This window comes from Myotis yumanensis, unplaced genomic scaffold, assembly GCF_028538775.1.
Source record: "Myotis yumanensis isolate MYYU_CA2020_CCGP unplaced genomic scaffold, mMyoYum1.0.hap1 SCAF_3, whole genome shotgun sequence".
NCBI classification, from domain to species: domain Eukaryota; kingdom Metazoa; phylum Chordata; class Mammalia; order Chiroptera; family Vespertilionidae; genus Myotis; species Myotis yumanensis.
The window spans coordinates 65127398-65148028 of NW_027223754.1; the positions used below are offsets into that span (position 1 = coordinate 65127398).

The following is a 20631-nucleotide window of genomic DNA, read 5'->3' on the forward strand; positions in this document are numbered from 1 at the left end:
AGAACCAGGGAAGTATAAATGAAAGAAAACCTCACAGGGAAGACTGAGTTAATTTAGGGCATAGTGAAATGCCACTGGAATATCTGGTGAGAAGTTTTTATAGGATTCCAGACACAAGGCTAGATTTAAAACTACCATAAAAGTAACAATTAAGGCCATGGTTAGAAATGATTCTGAAACAATGAGTGTTAAGGTAAATATGTAGAATCCTCATTCAAAACCTAGAGCAATGAAAGGGTCAAGAATAAGAGTAGGAAGAGAAGTCAGTGAATCAGAGGTAAGCTGAGATAAGAAAGTCTGCACTCCCCTCGCTAAAATGGAGACTTAAAGATGGAGTGGGAGGTCAAAATGTCAAATACCACAATAAATTGGAGTGGACTAAGAAAGTTTAATAGATTTTGAAAGAAATACATTTATGGTGACCTCAATAAGAGATTTTCCAGAGTGGCTACATTAATCCACTTATATATGCATTTTTGGCTCCTGCTTTTCTTGCATTAATAGGAGCTATATATGCACATATAAAGATATTACTTTCTGTTTTTCATTACATCCCTCTTCTAAAATCTAATGCAAATTTTATGTTCACTAAATCTAAATGCATTATAAAGTTTTCTGCACTTCTCTTACTGAGTTAGCAGTATTTCGTATGTTACAGTTTTGGAGATTTTATGTAATTATTTAAGGTTGAATTATCTAGGTCTCATAATAATTTTCTGTATATGGATGTGGCCCTGTTATAAAGCAAGTCTATATGAGTAAGATTAAAACGGTTAATTTTTTCTCAATATATCTCTTATGCACTAGGAGATGTATATATCCCTCTGGTTTATTACAGTTTGTTTTCATATTACATAATGTTATATTTTGTTCTTTTGATAAAACTGATCACTTGACACTAATTATCTAATTGGTATATAATAAATATTTGAAGATAACTGTGTCTTATTTTTTTTAAAGTTACCATACATAATGCTAAAAAAATCCCTGTAAAATATGTAGGAATCAACCAAGAGTACATAAGACAATTTTAGGGAAACCATTAAAATATAATTCAGACAAAATATCCTGAATACCTGGAGAGGTATATTATATTTTTGTATTGGATTACATTATGTGGTAAATGCACCAACTATCTATTTATATAAAAACCCTGGGTGTAACTCATCACGACTGAAGCTCGACCAACCAGAAGGAAGTCAGCCCTGCAGGGGTCGTCTTGGAAACAGCTGCGCCCTCCCCAAGCTGTTTCCCACAAGGGCGAGGTTTCAGGCAGGAACCAGCCCTTGGAGCATGGAGGCATATCATTTTTTTTTAATATATATTTTATTGATTTTTGACAGAGAGGAAGAGAGAGGGACAGAGAGCTAGAAACATCAATGAAAGAGAGACATCGATCAGCTGCCTCCTGCACACCTCCCACAGGGGCTGTACCTGCAACCAAGGTACATGCCCTTGACTGGAATCAAACCTGGGACCTTTCAGTTCGAAGGCCAACACTCTATCCACTGAGCCAAACCGGTCAGGGTAAGAGGCATATCTTTATAAAGTTTTAATACATTGTATTAGAGGTCGTGCTGGTACTGTTTACCCATAGCATCTACAGGAATTGCTGCAAATTTACTTCTCAGAGGAAGCACCTTTCATTTCCAATATAAATTACTGATTCCATTTAATGAAACTTCAATTTCTAGACTTGATATAAACAGTGAAGTTGCTAAAACTATTAAAAAGGCCCAACTTCTCATTATTGATGAATGCACCATGGCATCCAGTCATGCTATAAATGCCATAGACAGATTACTAAGAAAAATTATGAATTTGAATGTTGTATTTGGTGGGAAAGTTCTCCTTCTTGGAGGGGATTTTCGACAATGTCTCAGTATTGTACCGCATGCTATGCGATTGGCCATAGTACAAACGAGTTTAAAGTACTGCAATGTTTGGGGATGTTTCAGAAAGTTGTCTCTTACAACAAATATGAGATCAAAGGATTCTGCTTATAGTGGATGGTTAGTAAAACTTGGAGACGGCAAACTTGATAGCAGTTTTCATTTAGGAATGGATATTATTGAAATCCCCTATGAAATGATTCGTAATGGATCTACCTTTGGAAATACTATATCTATAGGTAATATTAAAAATATATCTAAACATACAATTCTTTGTCCAAAAAATGGGCACGTTCAAAAGTTAAATGAAGAAACTTTGAATGTACTCGATGGAGACTTTCACACATATTTGAGTGATGATTCCATTGACTCAACAGATTATGCTGAAAAGGAAAATTTTCCCATCAAATTTCTTAATAGTATTACTCCTTCGGGAATGCGTGTCATAAATTAAAATGAAAGTGGGCACTTTCAATAGTAATATCAATAGTAAATAGGGTCTTTGTAATGGTACCGGATTTATTATCAAAAGATTATGACCTAACATTATCAAAGCTGAAGTATTAACAGGATCTGCAGAGGGAGAGGTTGTTCTGATTCCAAGAATTGATTTGTCCCCATCTGATACTGGGCTCCCATTTAAATTGATTCAACGACAGTTTCCCGTGATGCCAGCATTTGTGATGACTATTAATAAATCACAAGGACAAACTCTAGACAAAGTAGGCATATTCCTACCCGAACCCATTTTCACACATGGTCAGTTATATGTTGCTTTCTTTCAAGTTTGAAGAGCATGTGATGTTAAAGTTCTAAATACTTCAGCACAAGGAAAATTAGTCAAGAACTCTGAAAGTGTTTTCACTCTTAATGTGGTGTACAGGGAGATATTAGAATAAGTTTAATCACTTTATCAGTCATTGTTTGCATCACTGTTGTTTTTATATCATGTTTTTTGTTGTTTTTATATCATGCCTCTGTTGTTGTTATATCCTTTTGTTACTGTTTATTTATTAATAAATTTATATGTTATTTTCATATACATTTTACTAATTCCCTTTTATCTCTCACACTTCTATTATAGAGAAAAGGCAAATAGCAATATTAAAATATTTCCGCTAACTAATTCCCTCTTAATGTGCACAAATTTTGTGTACCAGGCTACTAGTTCACATATAAAATCAGAAATGTACTGCATTTTTAATTAAAGTTATATTTGACAAGCTTACTTTAAACTTTATATGCAGAATAAAAATCCATGCTGTGGCCACTGTGGCTCAGTTGGTTGAGGGTCATCCTGTGCATCAAATCAAAGGGTCACAGGTTTGATTCCCAGTCATGCCACATGCCCAGGTTTCAGGTTCCATCCCCTGTTTGGGCGCATGGAGGAGGCAAGGATCAATGTTTCTCTCTCACATCAATGCCTCTCTCTCTCTCTCTTCTCCCTCTCACTTCCTTTCTCTGGAATCAATAAAAACATGATTTTTAAATCCACTACTAGTTAAGCAAAAATAAAGAGGGAGGATTTGCCTAATTTGATATAGACATCTTTAGAATCATAGTATTGTTTATATTTATAAATATTTATCATACATATAAAAAGAATATTTTATTGGCATAAGAACAGGCAAATAAACAAAAAAAATAGAAATCTCAGAGAGGTCACTACAGATTTTACACTTAAATTTATGATATATGTAGCACCATTAATTGACTGAGCAAATCAAATTCTTTAGTAGATAGTGTGGTGAAAAGTGCGTGAGTATGTAAAAAGAAATAAAATTGGATTCTTATCTAAAAGAATAGAAGAACTAAAAGTGAAATGAAAAATGTATTAGAAATGGTAGGGCAGAATTTTCTAAATCAGTTTTTAAAAGTGCAATCCATTAGGTAATTATAGATTAATTGATGGGTGATAGATACAGAGATATATAGATAATTGATAGGCAAACAGACACAGATACATAAATAGATTGCTCTGCACTCCATTGTTGTTGACACTTAGCATTTTGATGCTTTATATTCACACCCTAAATTAGACCTTTTGACTCTTTCAGGCTTGTTCTGAGCTCAGTCTCAGACTATTTTGCTGCCATGTTTACAAGTGATGTTTGCGAAGCCAAGCAGGAGGAAATCAAGATGGAAGGCATAGACCCCAATGCCCTCTGGGATCTTGTACAATTTGCATATACAGGTACAGTAAATGATGAAGCTTCACATTGATGTCTTGTGGATTTTAGAATTTAAGTACAGGATTTTAAAATTTAAAGAAAAATACAGCTTGCATCTCTTATTTTATTTATTTATTTTTCCATTTGAAAGACTAACAGAAAAATCAGACTACTTTTCTTTTGTCACTGAAATTATAAATGTATATATGTATACATATATCAAATTCTTTTCACTAATAATTTAAACTGGCTTATATGCCCTGGCATGTGTGGCTCAGTTGGTTGAGCATCGCCCCATGCACCAAGAGGTCACTGGTTGGATTCCCAGTCAGGGCTCATGCCCAGATTTCTAGCTTAATACCCAGTAGGGGGTGTGCAAGAGGCTGCCAATTGATGGTTCTTTCTCATGGATGATTTTCTCTCTCTCCCCATCCCTTCCTCTCTCACTCTAAAATTAATTTTAAAAAATTAAAAAAAATAAAATAAACTGACTTACAAAATAAATAGTTGATAGATGCACTTAAAAGAGAAGCAGAGATGTCATTAATGATCAAATACGAATTTGTTTATGTCCATATTTAGAACATTAGGAAGCAAAATGGATTCTAATTTTCTTTTATTTTGAAATAGATGTGTTCAAATAACTATTCTTTGCAGTGTACTATTTTAATTTTAAAACCTTTATAGATCATTTAATGTGGATTCTATAAACTTGAAATAGACAATGAAAATATATAGAATTGTGAAAATGATGAGATTTAAAATCTGTTTATTTCTTTCTGATCCTCTATATTGACATTTTCTATTGGTCTTTGCCCCTTATAAAATGTAGTGCAAATAGTTTTGCTAATTTAGCAAACATTTGTTGAATATACTTAATGTGCAAGTATTAGCGCTATCTCTGGAAGATAAACTAATGAGTAAACCATGTCTTTGCCTTCCAGAAGCCCATGGTCCAAGTGGAGAAAAGAGATGAGGGAATACATATGATATAATGTTAAATGTTAAAAGAGAGTTAAAACGCATAAAACCTGCTCAGAGCATTATCAGGGTTCACATCCATTTAAAACATTTTAATAGCTTTTCAAGACTTATGAGATTAGAGGAGACATTATAATAACATTTTGTGATAGTAGTAAAAGAAAATAGTATGAGTGGATACATTTTAGGAATGGAATGTGGCTCATTTTGCCTGAACTATTGATTATATTAAAATAGAGAGAGAAAGGGAGGAAGGAAGGAAGGAAGAAAGGAAGGAAGGAAGGAAGGAAGAAAGGAAGAAAAGGGCCTGATTATCAAAGTATCAGGACCCTAGGTTAAGGAGCTGCATTTTTCAATATTTCTGGTCACAGAGAAACAGGACATGGTGTTTAAAGATCAGCCTCTTAAAGCAAAAGACCATGGAACTAGTGGGAATCTATTTTCTTTGGGGATTTGGCTTATCATAGAGAGAAGCTTGTTAATACCAAATTTAACACTCAGTAAATGAAGTCTCTTTGAAAACAAAAATGCACCTGCTTTAGATGCTGAATCTTAAAGAAGCAATGTGATGGGAAGACAGACATTTTCCCAGTCTCTGTAATTTTAAAATTATGTTTTGTCAAAGCAAATATTTGCTCTGGACAAAGTTAAGCAGGTAAGCCTTTATTGAAGGCTGTTGTAATTGGGGAGGGAGACCAGAACTGAGTGTTTACTTACCACAGTAAGGGAAATAAGTCAGACAGAAAAGGGCAAGAACCATATGATTTCACTCATATGGGGAATATAAAACTGAAAGCAATAAATGAACAAACAAGAAAAACAAACAAGCAAAAACTCATTGACACACAGTACGGAAGTTATCAGAGGGAAGAAGGGTGGGGGTAGCAAAGGTAAACGTGTCACATACATGTTGACGGAAGATGCTTTGCCTTTGGGTGATAAACACACAATGCAATGTATGTGCACATGGCGTATTATAGAAATGTACACTTGAAACCTATATAACTTCATTAACCAACGTCACCCAATGAATTTAATCTAAAAATAAAATGATAATTCTGCAGGAACAAAGGGTAGAGGGGAGAATTTTAAAGTGCTCAGGCGGGAGAGAACACAGCCATCTGTTTTTGCTAATTGGCTGTATGTAAAGGAAAAGGAACGTCCCTCCTATCTTTGAGACAGAAGGTAGTTTCACAACTTGAAGCAAGAAGCTCACTCCAATTATGCTCCTGGTCTCTCACAAAACTGAGAGACTGGGTGCTCTCTCCCTTGATGTTGGCATTTCAAAGGGATGGCTCTGAGAAAAACATTTCTGGATTGGAAAACTGTCAAGAGCCTTTTTTAAAATATTCACATCTCAAAGGAGTAAAGAACGAATTTACATTTACAGGTTTTTCTAAAGCAAACCCTCTAAGAAAAGGGAGGTCAAAGGTCTAGGGGCAGGAAGAAGCAAGTCTAGTCAGCTGATGGGGAACTGAGATCATATTGGTCAATTTCAGTTGGCATACAACCTGAAATAGTAGCAAAAGATTGTGGCCTCCCAGTCAAGAGTAGCAAACACAACCACCTTATTGTTTCTTGGAAAGAAACACATCCTGAAACTTACATGGCAAGAATCCTTCTAGCAACAGAAAGGCATAGATCCAACACTTACAGCTTCCATAGCCTGGCAGCCTTGCATCTCCCTTGTGCAAAACTAGGTCAAAAGACACTCATCTTGGTGCAGCACGAAGTTGGAAGGTGCTTCCAAGCTCCCTGCTGAATGTAATGACCTAGATCTGGCTCTGCTTTTTAAAGGGCAGACGGGATACAAAGCTGCCTTTCAGCTGCCGCTGCCACTTTGGCCTGTGCTCTGATACTTCTGTCTTCCCGGTGATTGCTAAATTTCCAATTGTCAGTTTGTAGAAATGCCCTAGATGAGAACATAATTTACAAGCTAAGGTAAGGGGGATTTTAGGCATAATGTAAAATCTATACCTGTCTTTTGCTACATACAATGTAACAAATTACAACAATAGGAGAGATCAAGTGAGCAATAGTATAGAAAGGCAAGAATGGGAGGTATCTGTGTGTTTCTACTTAGATTGCTGGCTAACCTCTAAGACTTTTTGCAGAAGACTAAAAATAAATGTATCCCAGAAAGTGGTAAAAATGAACAAGCAGTAAGATACTAAAGGGTCAGCCATTTGGGAATATTTTCTTAAATTCTGAGGTTGGAGAGGCTTAAAAAAAAAAAACAAACTAAGGCAGATCAACGATATCAAGAATTGATAGTTAACTATTATCTGTTAAGGTAATGTGTTCAAAAGACATGAATGAGAGTGCTCAAAACGATTTCAAAGGAAAATTTTCTATGAGATCTGAAAATGTCTGAGGCTTGAAAACAATAGGTAACATTTATTTCATTCACTTAGAAATTCAGAAAATGAAACAATGGGTAAAGTTAGATTAGAATGAGATTTTGACTTATATAAGCTTCAATGATTATAGGGTTTAATGATATTTTATTTGAAGAAAGAGGAATTGTCAGTGGTAAACAAGAAGGTCTCCGCCTCAGGCCTGAGAGAATACTCTGCACGCCCAGTTGTCTTGCTTATAGGAATAAATTCAAACAAGAGACAACAAATAACAGCAAATCAGGCGAGGATTTACTTGTAGGAAACCTGGCAAAACTGAACCGAGTGCCTCGATATTTGGGAGTTTAAATGATTTATACCGCTAGGCTTGAGCCCCCTAGGCAAGAAACAAGTTATCCCCACCCTCATGTATTAAAAAAAAAAAAAAAATAGTATCTCTAAGTTATAGACTCCTTCATCTAGGACTAGGTGCTAAGCCATCATTTAGACCACATCCTGGGGGGCTCTGAATCTTTCCTGCTCACATAGGGGTCCACCACCTCCATTATCTATTTTCACTTTGTCATGTCACTGACTTCCTCCAAGCCTAGCTGCCTCTCCCAGCCTCTCCCAGCTCATATCTTTCTATCAGCCTGCTCTAACAGAATCAACCTTTAAAGATTTCATTTAATAAAAATGTATATATGGTAAGATGTGAAAGACACCCTTTCTAATTACCCCAATTTTCTCCTATCCCAGCAAATTAGAAAGAGAGGAAACGGGATCAGGGTCCTGGTAGCGTTTCAATAAAAACTAAAATAAAAATTTGGAAACTTTTTTTTTTCTAACTGGGAAGAGACCTGGGTATCAAGGAGTGAGTGCAGTGGTAGTAATAGAACAAAGGGTATAGAGGATTTTGTAAAAGAAGATGTTATCATAATAAAACAAGTTTAATAATAGAAATATGTAAGATAAAATAAAGAAAACCAATATGGTCTTTGTGTTGACAAAATTAAAGAAAATCTCAACTTAATTATTTAATAATTTTTAAATTCATTGGAAGCATAAAGGGTAAATATACAACTATTGAAATGATGACTAATTGTTGCAGTATCAAAATTAGCTTCTTTCCTTTAAAAAAAAGGAAAGGTGGGGGGGGCTCTGTTAGGTCAATTGTTTTCACACACTTACAAATATGTCAAAGTTGCGGCCCACAGGCCCCATGCAGCCCACAACATATATTTTTGCAGCCCAGCCAATATAATGGTATGTAAGAAACATTTTAATAAAAATTCCATAACTTAATTTTATAATCCTGTTATACATAAGTATTAATAATGAACTGCAACATTCGCTATAGACTGATTACTATGTTCATGTTGCCTTCATTTCCCTTACGGGCCTTAAGCACAGGCGCACCGTTTCTCTCCACTAATACTAGCAGCGAAAATTTTAGCAGCCCATTGCCACATCATTAGTCTTGGACTGACCATGGTGTGTGCAACAGGAAAATTTTGCTTTTGGAGAACAAGAAAAATAGGTTTATTTGCATTATGTTTATTAATTTGTGCAGTTATTCAGTGTCTGGTAAGTTAATGTTCAAGAAAAAATATTAATTTTTATTAGAATGTTCTATTATTTTATGTTAACAATTACGCATTTATATCAGCCCTTTGTAGTCAGCATGTCTCTATCGAAATAAACCTACGTTTCTAGAAAATTGAAGCTTTTGTTTTTTGCGGCCCACATAAACTTAAACCTTGTTTATTTGGCCCGTGTTGGCCTTTGAGTTTGACATGCTTGCCAGTGTAAAAGTTCAGGAGTGGAAAAATGAGAAAAATTACACTGGTGTGAGAAATAATTGTATTTCTAACAGGTTCATATCACTTTTCTACATTCTTAATTATATGTTTAAGTGACTTTAACATTTCTTCTTTTAAAACTTTCATTTGAGTTTTTTCGTAGATTTTTACTAGGAAATCTGAGTATGATGAGAGCTATTCATGGAGAGCAAATGCCCATTTAAGCAACAGGATGTGTTATAAAGTAATGTATAATGAAACCAAGTTTAGCACAGGCTAATAATATAAACAAGAGTTAAGTTCCTAGGGCATCTCATCAAAATTACAAAAACAAACAAACAAAATGATGTTGAACAAAATGATACAATTTGAGGACCTGCTGTACTGCCCTTTTACAACTTTTCCCTTAAATTTAAAGTTTGAATACTTGGTTGTGATCCAGATAATGTGTAATTATAAGATTGTATACCAGCTTTTCAAAATCAATCCAAAATTCAGTTTAAAATATTTGATTACTTATTGAATGAAGAGTCACACCAGGGACTAGTAGATGAAATATAAATTAAGTCTGGATGAATACAGATTGGAATGACATAGATCTTTAAACAAGTTGATAATAAATAGAAGTATTAGCACAGGAATAGTGAAAAAAAGCTTGTCACTTTTGTTTTCAAAAGCAGTAACATATATGTATCATTATGCACTATCTCAATTGTAAAGTTTTAAATGAACTTAGTTTTTAAAACATTTTTCTACATGTTATAAGCCTCTGTTCTGTAATTATACTCATCTAGAAAAAATACCTATATTTGTTTTAACTGCTAACGCCTAAATTTGCTATAATGAAGTCCATGCTGTTCTAGAATTAATCTACAGAATATCTCTGAAACATGGAATCAGAGGAGAAAAGAAAAAAATGTTTACAGTTCCCATTGTTCTATTTCCAAATTACTTAGGAAATTATAGAACTTTAGAAATTCCATCCTAAACATTATAAATGTTACATATAAACATTTTTCATGGGAAACATTTTTTGAGAAGTACATATTTAATATTTCAAATGAACATTGACAAAATTATCATGAGATAGGTCAGAACTTTGTTGGTCTCTTTTGAATTAACATGAGGGGACAGTTATTTTTTTCAGTGCTTGAGACGCTGGAGTTCTTTTTTTAAAATACATTTTTATTGATTTCAGAGAGGAAGGAAGAGGGTGAGATAGGAACATCAATGATGAGAGAGAACCATTGATCAGCTGCCTCCTGCATGCCCCCTGCTGGAGATCGAGCCCACAACCTGGGCATGTGCCCTTGACCAGAAGTGAAACTGGGACTCTTCAGTTCGCAGGCTGACACTCTATCCACTGAGCCAAACTGGCTAGGGCTACTCTGGCGTTCTTAAGCAGCCCACTCCATGATATAAAGTAACCTGACAGAGATCAATAGTAAGATATTGATTCTATTACTAGAATAAAATGCCATAACACAAATTGAAGGGTACTTTCTGTACTGCCAATACCCTTTTGTATAGTATGTGTTATGACAGAGTTCTTTGAAGTGGTTATGACTATCTTGCCCTTAAAATAGTTTGAGTAGCTTAAATCGACTCCCTTATTGCTGTATAGTGAATCACTGCAGATTAGGTTCATGCTTCCTCACAATTGAATGCTACTTACCTGCAAGGAGCAATGGTGCCTAAAAATGTAAGCACATTAATGGCTAATAGTCCTTTTCCTGTGAATGCATTGAATGCCTCTCAAGTTTTACTGAATGCCTACTATGTGCCATGTCCTATAATGGGCTCTGGAAAACAATATGCTGATTACACACATTCTCTGCCTTTAAGAGACTTTCCAATTTAGGGTTTAAAATAGCTATCCTTTGTTTTCATTTTGGGGAAGGGGGTTTATAAACATATTTTTTGATGAATACAGTCTCATATTTTCTCATTAAGAATGGTATAAAACAAATTTGAGGGCTACTATATTATTTTTGTATCTATATGTACTTCAGCTCTAGCCTAAATTAATGATGGCATTGTGAAAATAAAAGAGAAAATTTAATATATTTGAACAGATTCTCTGTATTTTAAAGTGACTTTGAGCTGATAAAAATTTCTTTCTTTCTTATCTCTTACATAGTCCCTACTATCCTGACATACTTAAAAATATATTCTGTTCATTGGTGCGTAAGAAATAGAGTTCGAACAAATATGGGAGATGGGATTACAGGGTTACTAGCTAAGTGCCAGGTACTGTAGAGAACTGATAAGGACAAGATTTAATAAAGGAAGCTGTTCATAGAAGTAGTATTAAGAAGAGGGCTAGAAAATTAAACTGCCAAATAGCAACCCTATAATCACATTAAGGCTTTAACTTCCTTATTAAAAAAAAACGCAACAAAAAACCCACAAAACTTTGTGTGCTATTGAAGTTAATTAAAGACTTTGTCCATGTTAAGGAATATTAAGATAACTTCTGCTTAGGGCCAAACATTTGAATGAAGTAAATACATGAATATAGGAGCTGATATGTTTAATGTTCTGCTTTAATATTGAAAGTATACTTCAGTATATTCAGCCTAGACTATTCTAAACCCTCTTCAGAATTTTTATTGTAATTAAAAATAAATTATTGCTTCATTTTTATTACTGGTTTAATTCAAGTGACATGAATTATGCAAGCACATTAGCAGGACATTAGTTTTAAACTTAGGGCTTTTACTAGATGAGAAAATTATGTTATTAATTTAACATATTAAACCTTTAAAGACTGGTTTTATATATAATTACTATGCATTTTTTAAAATACTAATTTAACAATTTTTATAGGATGTTAAAATTACTTATTATTAAAGACAGAAATAAAAATTAAAAAAAATATCCTGGTGTATATTGCCATCATACCAATACCTTTCTACTATTTTACCAAGAAACATTGTGTGCATGTAATATTGAGTAATAGAAAGCTAATTTAAAAAAAAGAAGTATTGTATCAAATAATAAAAATGGTACATATTTTGTGAATATTGTACAACTTTTGTTGTTACTGAACTACGTTTTGGCTTTATGCTATGGAATTTTATAAATAAACTAAAGAGAAATAGTTGTGTGAAATTTAATATTACTAGTTATGGAGGAAGGGTTATGCCTCTCTACACCATAGCTCACATTTACTTTCAAAGTTTCCAAGTAAGAAAAATCTCTTAGGTCTCATAATCAACTTTAAAAAAATCTGCTTCAATTTTAGTTTATTGTTCCTCTTAGTCTTTTAATTGTTCACATTTTCCTCTGTTTGGGGTACTAGAAAAGCAGAGACTGAATCATATGCCATTATACCAACTGCAGAGAACATGCTATGTATTCTTGTGCATTTATCTTATATTCAACTATATTTTCTCAGTATTATTTCATCTTCACTCTAACCCCAAAATATCTATACAATTGATTCTGTTATCTTTGAGTGGCAGTATAGTATAGTATAGTATAGTATATGGCATTTAACCTTAGAAATATCTGAGGGTTTCTTCAGCCTTCATCTAAATATTCTTGATATTCAACTAAAACTCAGTATGATGTGGACAACCCAGTGTTGATCCTGGGCATTTATTCTAATTGGAATGTACTTATTTCTTACTTTTCATTAAGTATTTTGATTATATCACTTGGGCTCCCCTTATTGTAGTTTGAGGTCTTGGTCAGATTACAGGGTTTTATGGAGTCTTAAGATCATTCAACTATAGAGTAATTTGAACTAATAAAATTAGCATAATGCTTAGCATATTGTAAGCACTCAATTATAATGGTTATTAATAATAGGTATTTTTATAAGTCCTTCAAATCCTTTCTACAATTTGTTATTAAAAAATAAAGATGGCCTTGACCGGTTTGGCTCAGTGGATAGAGCATCAGCCTGTGGACTGCAAGGTCCCAGGCTCGATTCCGGTCAAGGGCATGTACCTTGGTTGCGGGCACATCCCCAGTAGGAGGTGTACAAGAGGCAGCTGATCGATGTTTCTCTCTCATCGATGTTTCTAACTCTCTATCCCTCTCTCTTCCTCTCTGTAAAAAATCAATAAAATATATTTTAAAAATAAGTAAATAAATAAAAAATAAAGATGAAGACTGAGAACTGGGGAGGGAATAACACATTGTTCATAAAATAGTTATTAATATTTAATCAAATTTATTATATGCTTCAGTATTACAATATGACTTATAATTCATATGAATGGTTAAGTGTACATTTTTAGGAGTATATTTTTTAAAATAGCCTTCTTGAAATTTTTCTACTTTATATATTTATCGTATATTGCATTCAGTATTTTAGCATGACTTACCTCATTTGATCCACCCAGCCACATTCTGAAATGGACAATTAATCAAATCTTATTGTCTTATACAGAAATGAAAACACCTTAACATGGCCCGGTTTTCTCAATGACATTTCAGTCCTTCTAACTAGCTCTAAAGTTACTCAAACTTCTGTTTTATTAAAATGCTTATAAATGGTATAAAACAAATTTATATAGTACTTATGTTATTGACACATTAAGTGAAAAATGTGACCTTCCATTAGTATAGTACCAACTGCCATCAAATATAAATTCTTCTTAAAATTAATTTTATTTTATTCAAATCATGAATAACCTGAGGAAAGCATACAGATGCTACTCAAATGCAGAATTATTTGCAATCGACCATAGCGGTATTTGAAATAACCCTCAACCTTGAATGTCCACAAATCATAAGTGCAATTTTAAGTATAATTTTGTTTTATAATTTTATCTAAATAAAAATTCTATGCATGTTTAATATTTAATTTTTAGTATGTTTTACAAACATCTCAGTATGGCTCACAATATTCAGCTTTATCTAGCAGTTGGGAAAACTCAAACACCAACTTTATGTTTCTATATAATATATACCTTTAAAATACTAAATAGTTCTCAATACTTTCCATTTAAAATTTAATACAGCTGATGCTATTTTCAGATCGCATATGAGAAAACAGCTATAAGTAAGAAAACAGACAAAAACAAGCAAACAAAACAACACTTGTGACTACACTCTTCTGAAGACGTCCAACCCTAGTCAGTGTGGCTCAGCTGGTTGAGCGTCATCCCATGTACTGGTTGGATTCTCGTCAGGGCACATGGCTGGGATTGCTGGCTTGATCCCTAGTAGGGAGCATGCAGGAGGCAGCTCATTGATGCACATAAATGCTTTTCTCTCTCCCTCTTTCTTTCTCTCTAAAAATAAATTTAAAATCTGTATAAAAATGTTTTAGAAAGACTTCCATAAATTACCACTTTGCCTGATGAGAGAAAGGAAATTTATAATGAGAACCATTAGCACTCAAATGCTTTGTCTCCCTCAGATAAAGGATGGTAAGGGCTACCCAACAAGGAAAACAGTTTTCAGCTAAACGTGAATTGAATGTGCATGATAACTTAAAGGAATACCTGGATCCCTGACTCCTTTTAGACTGTGTGCTTGAACTTCTTGAGCACATTGTAGCTACTATTATACTCCTCTCATATTCCTTAACCGGACTAAATATTCCAGCCCAATGTTATTCACACAAGTCTGTTATTTGTTTCCCACCCCATCTTTTCTTCTTCTCTGGAGAAATGTTTATGAATAGTGAGTGAAAAGGATAATGCAAAACAATAAAATTTAATAAAGAATAATAGTAGAAGGCCACCTTGCAAGAAGAATTATAAAAATAACTTTACATTTGTTTAATAGAAAACCTTTGCATTTCTATCAGAAATGTCAGCAAAATACAAACAATACTTAGAAATGTGTGACATTATTTTCATATTTTACTGAGCTAATCTACTTCATGTTTAATAAGCATTTTTGAGTAGTGCATAAATTTAACTAATCCAAAAATTATATAATAGGATAATTTTGAATTTTTTTGACAAGCAATTATTCCATTAATCAAATTAAGGAAAACCTATTTAGGGCCTCAAGTACAAACCTCATTTTTTAATATTTATTCAATTTAAATGTGCATTTTACAAAATGGCTTTAGAATAAAATATATAAATGAGGGAAAATAAGGTGTTAGTAATACGATATAACTGGATAGGCTAGGGTGGTGTTTTGGGAAAGGATTTCATGTATATAGGAGAATCAAATGCATAATTTCTCAATAGCACTTTGTAATTACTGCACTTCCAGTTCATTGGGGCTAAGAAATATTAAGAATATGAATTGTTAGATGTGCAGATTTCAAGAAAAAAATATGAATGCTTATAGTCAATGAAAAGGATCATCTCAGAAAATGACTAATAATGATAACAAAAAAGTGAAAAGATACTCTATTAAGTAGATTTGAGAGCCAAAATAGTGCTGCCTCCCAGAATACCTGTTACCTCCCTCCAAAAAAAAAAAAAAATCCTAAAACCAAACAATCTGGCAACTTTGAAGCCCTGGAATACAGAGGAAGTGGGTATGACTGCCACATGCACAGGTATGATGGTAGAACTCCCAACCTGAACAGCATAAAATATCAAAATTGCTAACCTTTTTTCCACATTACAACAACCCAAGGTAGTGTATAAAATACTTAAGCACCCCAAGATGAAGCAACTTTGTAGATAATGTCAATTCAAACCAGGTCTGTGAGAACATGCTCCTCCATACTGTTGCAATAAAATCTGTCCAGTGAGAAGTTATATTCTCTGAGACTTATCCCCTTTAATTTCTCCTCTATTTTCCTGATTGATGTAGAAAATAAAGGGAGAAAATATGAAAGGTCATGTACAAAAGTCAAAAGATTATGACTTTTTTCATTATTTTGTTTCTGATTACACGTGTTGTATGAGGCTTTGAAATCCAAATAAAAAAGACCTAAAAAGGCTATTCCAATTCAAATCCACAATATCCATGATATGATTTGCACCATAAGTAGGTGTCTAAAATTCTGTTTGTATTCACAGAAATGACATACCAATTTGTTTTCGCTTCTCAGTCATCAAAGCAAAGGAAGAAGCATGATCACTTTTATAAAATAAAAATAAATACTTTGCTTAACAAAAGCACAGGGTTTTTTTATACTAAAATCTGAGAAACAATATTTTCTAATGCTTGAGAAAATGTTTCTAAATATTTGAATATCTGTAAGACACCATATGATGTACTTCACACATCTTCACTAATATGTCAAAAGTGAATATCATAACACATTCCAGAAGTATTTTTGTCTGATTTCAATTTAAATGATGTTCTCCAGACACACAGATTACTAATAATTTAATTAAAGAACAGAATATTAAATCTAGGATTAAACTCAACTGGGTTCCAGGTACATTTAATTTAAAGAAAATGGTATTATGTATGCTGAACCTAAGAGTAATTGTACTACATAAAGATATCTATACTAATAAAAGGGTAATATGCTAATTAGACTGGGAGACCTTCTGGGAGACCTTCCGGATGTCCTTCCAGACAAAACCATGGTGGCAGGGCTGAGGCAGAGGCAGTTAGGGGCGATCAGACCAGGAGGGGAAGCAGTTTGGGCTGAGCAGGCTGGCAGGCAGAATGATTAGGGGTGATCAGGCAGGCAGGCAGGTGAGTGGTTATAAGCCAGCGGTCCTGGATTATGAGAGGGATGTCCCAGATTAGAGAGGGTGCAGGCCAGGCTGAAGGACACCCCCCTCATGAACAAATTTTGTGCACCGGGCCACTAGTCTATTATAAAATACTTAATTCCATAATGGGAAAATAAACATATATGTGGTATTTATGATTTACAGTTTGCCAAATTATGTTTCTTACAGTGGAAGCTTGGAAAACTTGTATAAAAGTATAAGTTGATTGTATTTATTTAATTTTATTTTTCTTACAGTCAAAATATCCTAAAGTATTGAGTGACAGGCTGTTTTAATCTCCATAGCAAGTACTGGGAGTGGTAATTTATTCAGTTGGTTAGGAACAGAGTTATAAATTATAATATACTGAAAATAAGGAATATACACTATAATTACAGTCAAGAAATTTAAGCTCTTGTGCATAAACGTGTGTAAAGGGAATGTTCAGAATAAGTCAAGGTTTTTACTCAGCAAACCCTTCCTTGTTCTTTCCAAATGATAGCTTTATAAAAATAGTAGATTTAAAACAATTTAAGTAAATGAGAACTACTGACATTTTTGGTTCTGACCTGACACCCAGTGGATCTACTAAAGAAAGAGTGGGTGGGCAGGTGGAAATGGAAAAATAATGGCTCTTGATGTTGCACTTCCTTTTTTACTGGTCCTCCTGTAGATATTTTTCTGACATTTCTAACAGTGAGCCCTTAAAGTCTGAAATATACTTAGCACTTGAGAAATATAAACTGTGCTTTTTCTTGTATTTGCAAGACATGTATGACATTGTTTATTGATTAATAAATTCTAAGACTATCAAATTCCCCAGGTATAGCTTGTCATTTTGTTTGCTAAAACGTTTGTGTTATAATTTTTAGAGGAGAGCCAGAATTTACATCCAGCAAAGAGAGAGAGAGAGAGAGAGAGAGAGAGAATATGCAGGGTCCCAGATATATGGCATACATTAGAATAAGGAGTGATTTGATGGTAGCAAAAGTCTAAATTGCAATGTAAATCAATTTCTTTTGGTAACTACCAAAAAGACAGATAAGCCTTCTAAAAATAATAAAATGATGTAAACCAAATTACCTTAACTCTGTTGCCTTTTTTGAAACACTCAAAAATCCTATGAATTTACTAATATAAATAATTATTGAGCAAGTAAATAAATGACAAAGAATATACAAATCTGCCATGAAGAATTCCAAGTCACTAATGCAATTAATCTGCCCTCAAGGAAATAGAGCATAACTTCCCACTCCTTAAGTGTAACTGTGCATCAGGACTTCCAGAGAACACAGCTTGGATAAGGGAAGTAAAGGGTTTTGTTATCCCTAGCTGGTTTGGCTAAATGGACAGAGCATTGGCCTGAGGACTGAAGAGTCCCAGTTCCATTCCAGTCAAGGGCACATGCCCGGGTTGCAGGCTCAATCCCCAGTAGGTGGCATGCAGGAGGCAGGCAATCAATGATTCTCTCTCATCACTGATGTTTCTATCTCTCTCTCCCTCTCTCTTCTTCTCTGGAATCTATCTATATCTATATCTATATCTATATCTATATCTATATCTATATCTATATCTATATCTATCTATACCTATACCTATACCTATACCTACACCTACACCTACACCTACACCTACACCTACATCTACATCTACATCTACATCTACATCTACATCTACATCTACATCTATATCTATATCTATCTATACTATAGATATAGATAGATAGATAGATAGATAGATAGATAGATAGATAGATATTATATAAAAAGCCTGTGGTCATCACGCCATCATGCCGTAAGGACTGATCAGCAGGAGTCTGCGTGCACAGGGTGGGCGGGACTGAGTGTGTGGCAAGGTGTACACAGGTGGGCAGGGACTTGACTCTGGAAGACTTGACCGGAGGCACGGGTGGGTTTCTGGGTCCTGCTAGGATGGCAGGTGGGTTTCTGGGTCCTACCTCCCACGGCGGCAGCGGTGGTGGTGGTGGCGGTGGCCACAGCAGCAGCTGCGGGACTCTTTCTGGGTTCCACTGAGCTGCAGGACTCTGGGTCCTGGGTCTTGCATGATTTTGCGCGCTGGGTCCCTAGTATATATATGAAAAGTAATTTTAAAGTGAAGAAACCTGATAAACACTACTTCTACCAACTAATCAAAATTAACAACAACAGTGATGTCATGTTGATAGTATGTACACTAAATATAATGTGATAAGCCCAAAGTTCATAATCTTAGTGTAACCATATTTAGACAAATCTCAATTGAGGGACCTTTTACAAAATACTTAGCCAATACTCTTTAAAACTGCCAGTCATGAAAAACAAGGAAAATCTGCCCAGCCAGTGTGACTCAGTGTTCATATCAACCTATGAACCAGAGGTCCAGATTGGATTCCCAATCAGGGCAGAAACCAGGGTAGCAGGCTCTATCCCCAGTAGGGAGAGTGCAGGAGGCAGCCAATCAATGATGATTCTCTATTTTCACTGAAATTTCTATCTCTCACTCCCTCCCCTTCCTCTCTGAAATTAATAATAATTTATATATATATATATATATATATATATATATATATATATATATAAATACCAGGAAAATCTGAGAAATTATGAAAACCAGGAGGAGCCCAAAAAGACATAGTGACTAAATGAAATGTGGGATCCTGAAACAGAAAAAGGATGTTAGGAAAAAAAAAACCAAACAAACAAAAAGCAAACAAACAAACAAAAAAACCTCAAAGGAAATGTGAGTAAAGTATGAACTTGAGTTAATAAAAGTTTATCAATATTGGTTCATTAATTTAACATGTGTACCGTTTTAATGTAAAATGGTAATTGGGAAAAACAATTGTAATTTATGAGAAATTTCTGTACAATATTGCAAGTTTTCTATAAATGTAATTTTTTTATTTTCCTTATTCTAAGAAAAAAAATTTATTTCCCCTAAAAATTACTAACATATTAATTTAGTTTTAATTTCTGGTGTGTCAATTATATTATTTATTTATATTTCCATTAAAGATAGATAGATAGATAGATAGATGATAGATAGATGATAGAAGAAAAATAGTATTTATTTTATGGATTTCAGAGGCAGTTTTTGTACCTATCTAATGAAATGCATTCCTTTTTCAATGTAACTGAATTTATAAATGAAATATGGTAGTATATCAGACTGTTAATATGATACCACTTGTCTATTAAAAAATAAAACAGCATAGAGTTGTAATCTTCTACAATGTTATTTTTTCCTCCCCGTTCTATTTTACATATTTTTTCATTCCAATGCAGCGTAAGTTTAACTATATTCTTATATAGAAAATCAGAGTTTAAGTCTACTGTTACATGTTTTGAAAGCTCAACTGCTCTAGTATTTACATAAAGTGAGACTATAAATAAAAGTAGCACACATTGTTGGTACCATATTCAAAAATCATTCCCTTTTTATTCCCCCAATTGATTCAAGGGAAGCTTACTTTAATTTAATAATTCTAATTTATATAGGCTCAAAATCAATCAGTGAGGTTTTAGCCCATTGCTAATTATTGAGTTCAGCATGATTACATTTTTCCCAAGGAACTATACAAAAATAATTTGGGGAAACTTTTAGTAAAAATTTATTTACTGATGCAAAAAAATATGTATATGAAGGAATAGTTTCTCTTGTGATGAGTGTTTTGCTGTCTGAATCTGAAACTTGACACTACTGCAACCATGAGGGAATAGCAGGTCACTTGAGATGTCTGTTTCCTGATGTGATGAGCTTTTCAATTAATCATTTCTGGAGACAACCTTCCTCTGGATTTGTCAAGAGAGATAAATATTTCCTTATTATTTGAGAAAAGTTCTCAGAGT

At 33.9% G+C, this 20631-nt stretch overlaps 1 protein-coding gene across 1 annotated transcript in view; it reads left to right on the plus strand.

Moving 5' to 3' along the window:
* The window catches only part of KLHL1 (kelch like family member 1), a 380716-nt gene that overhangs the window by 145578 nt on the left and 214507 nt on the right, over positions 1–20631 (plus strand). The window contains exon 3 of the mRNA XM_070408965.1: positions 3950–4086. Coding sequence (XP_070265066.1) covers positions 3950–4086 — 137 coding nt within the window. The remainder of the gene's footprint in view (positions 1–3949; positions 4087–20631) is intronic.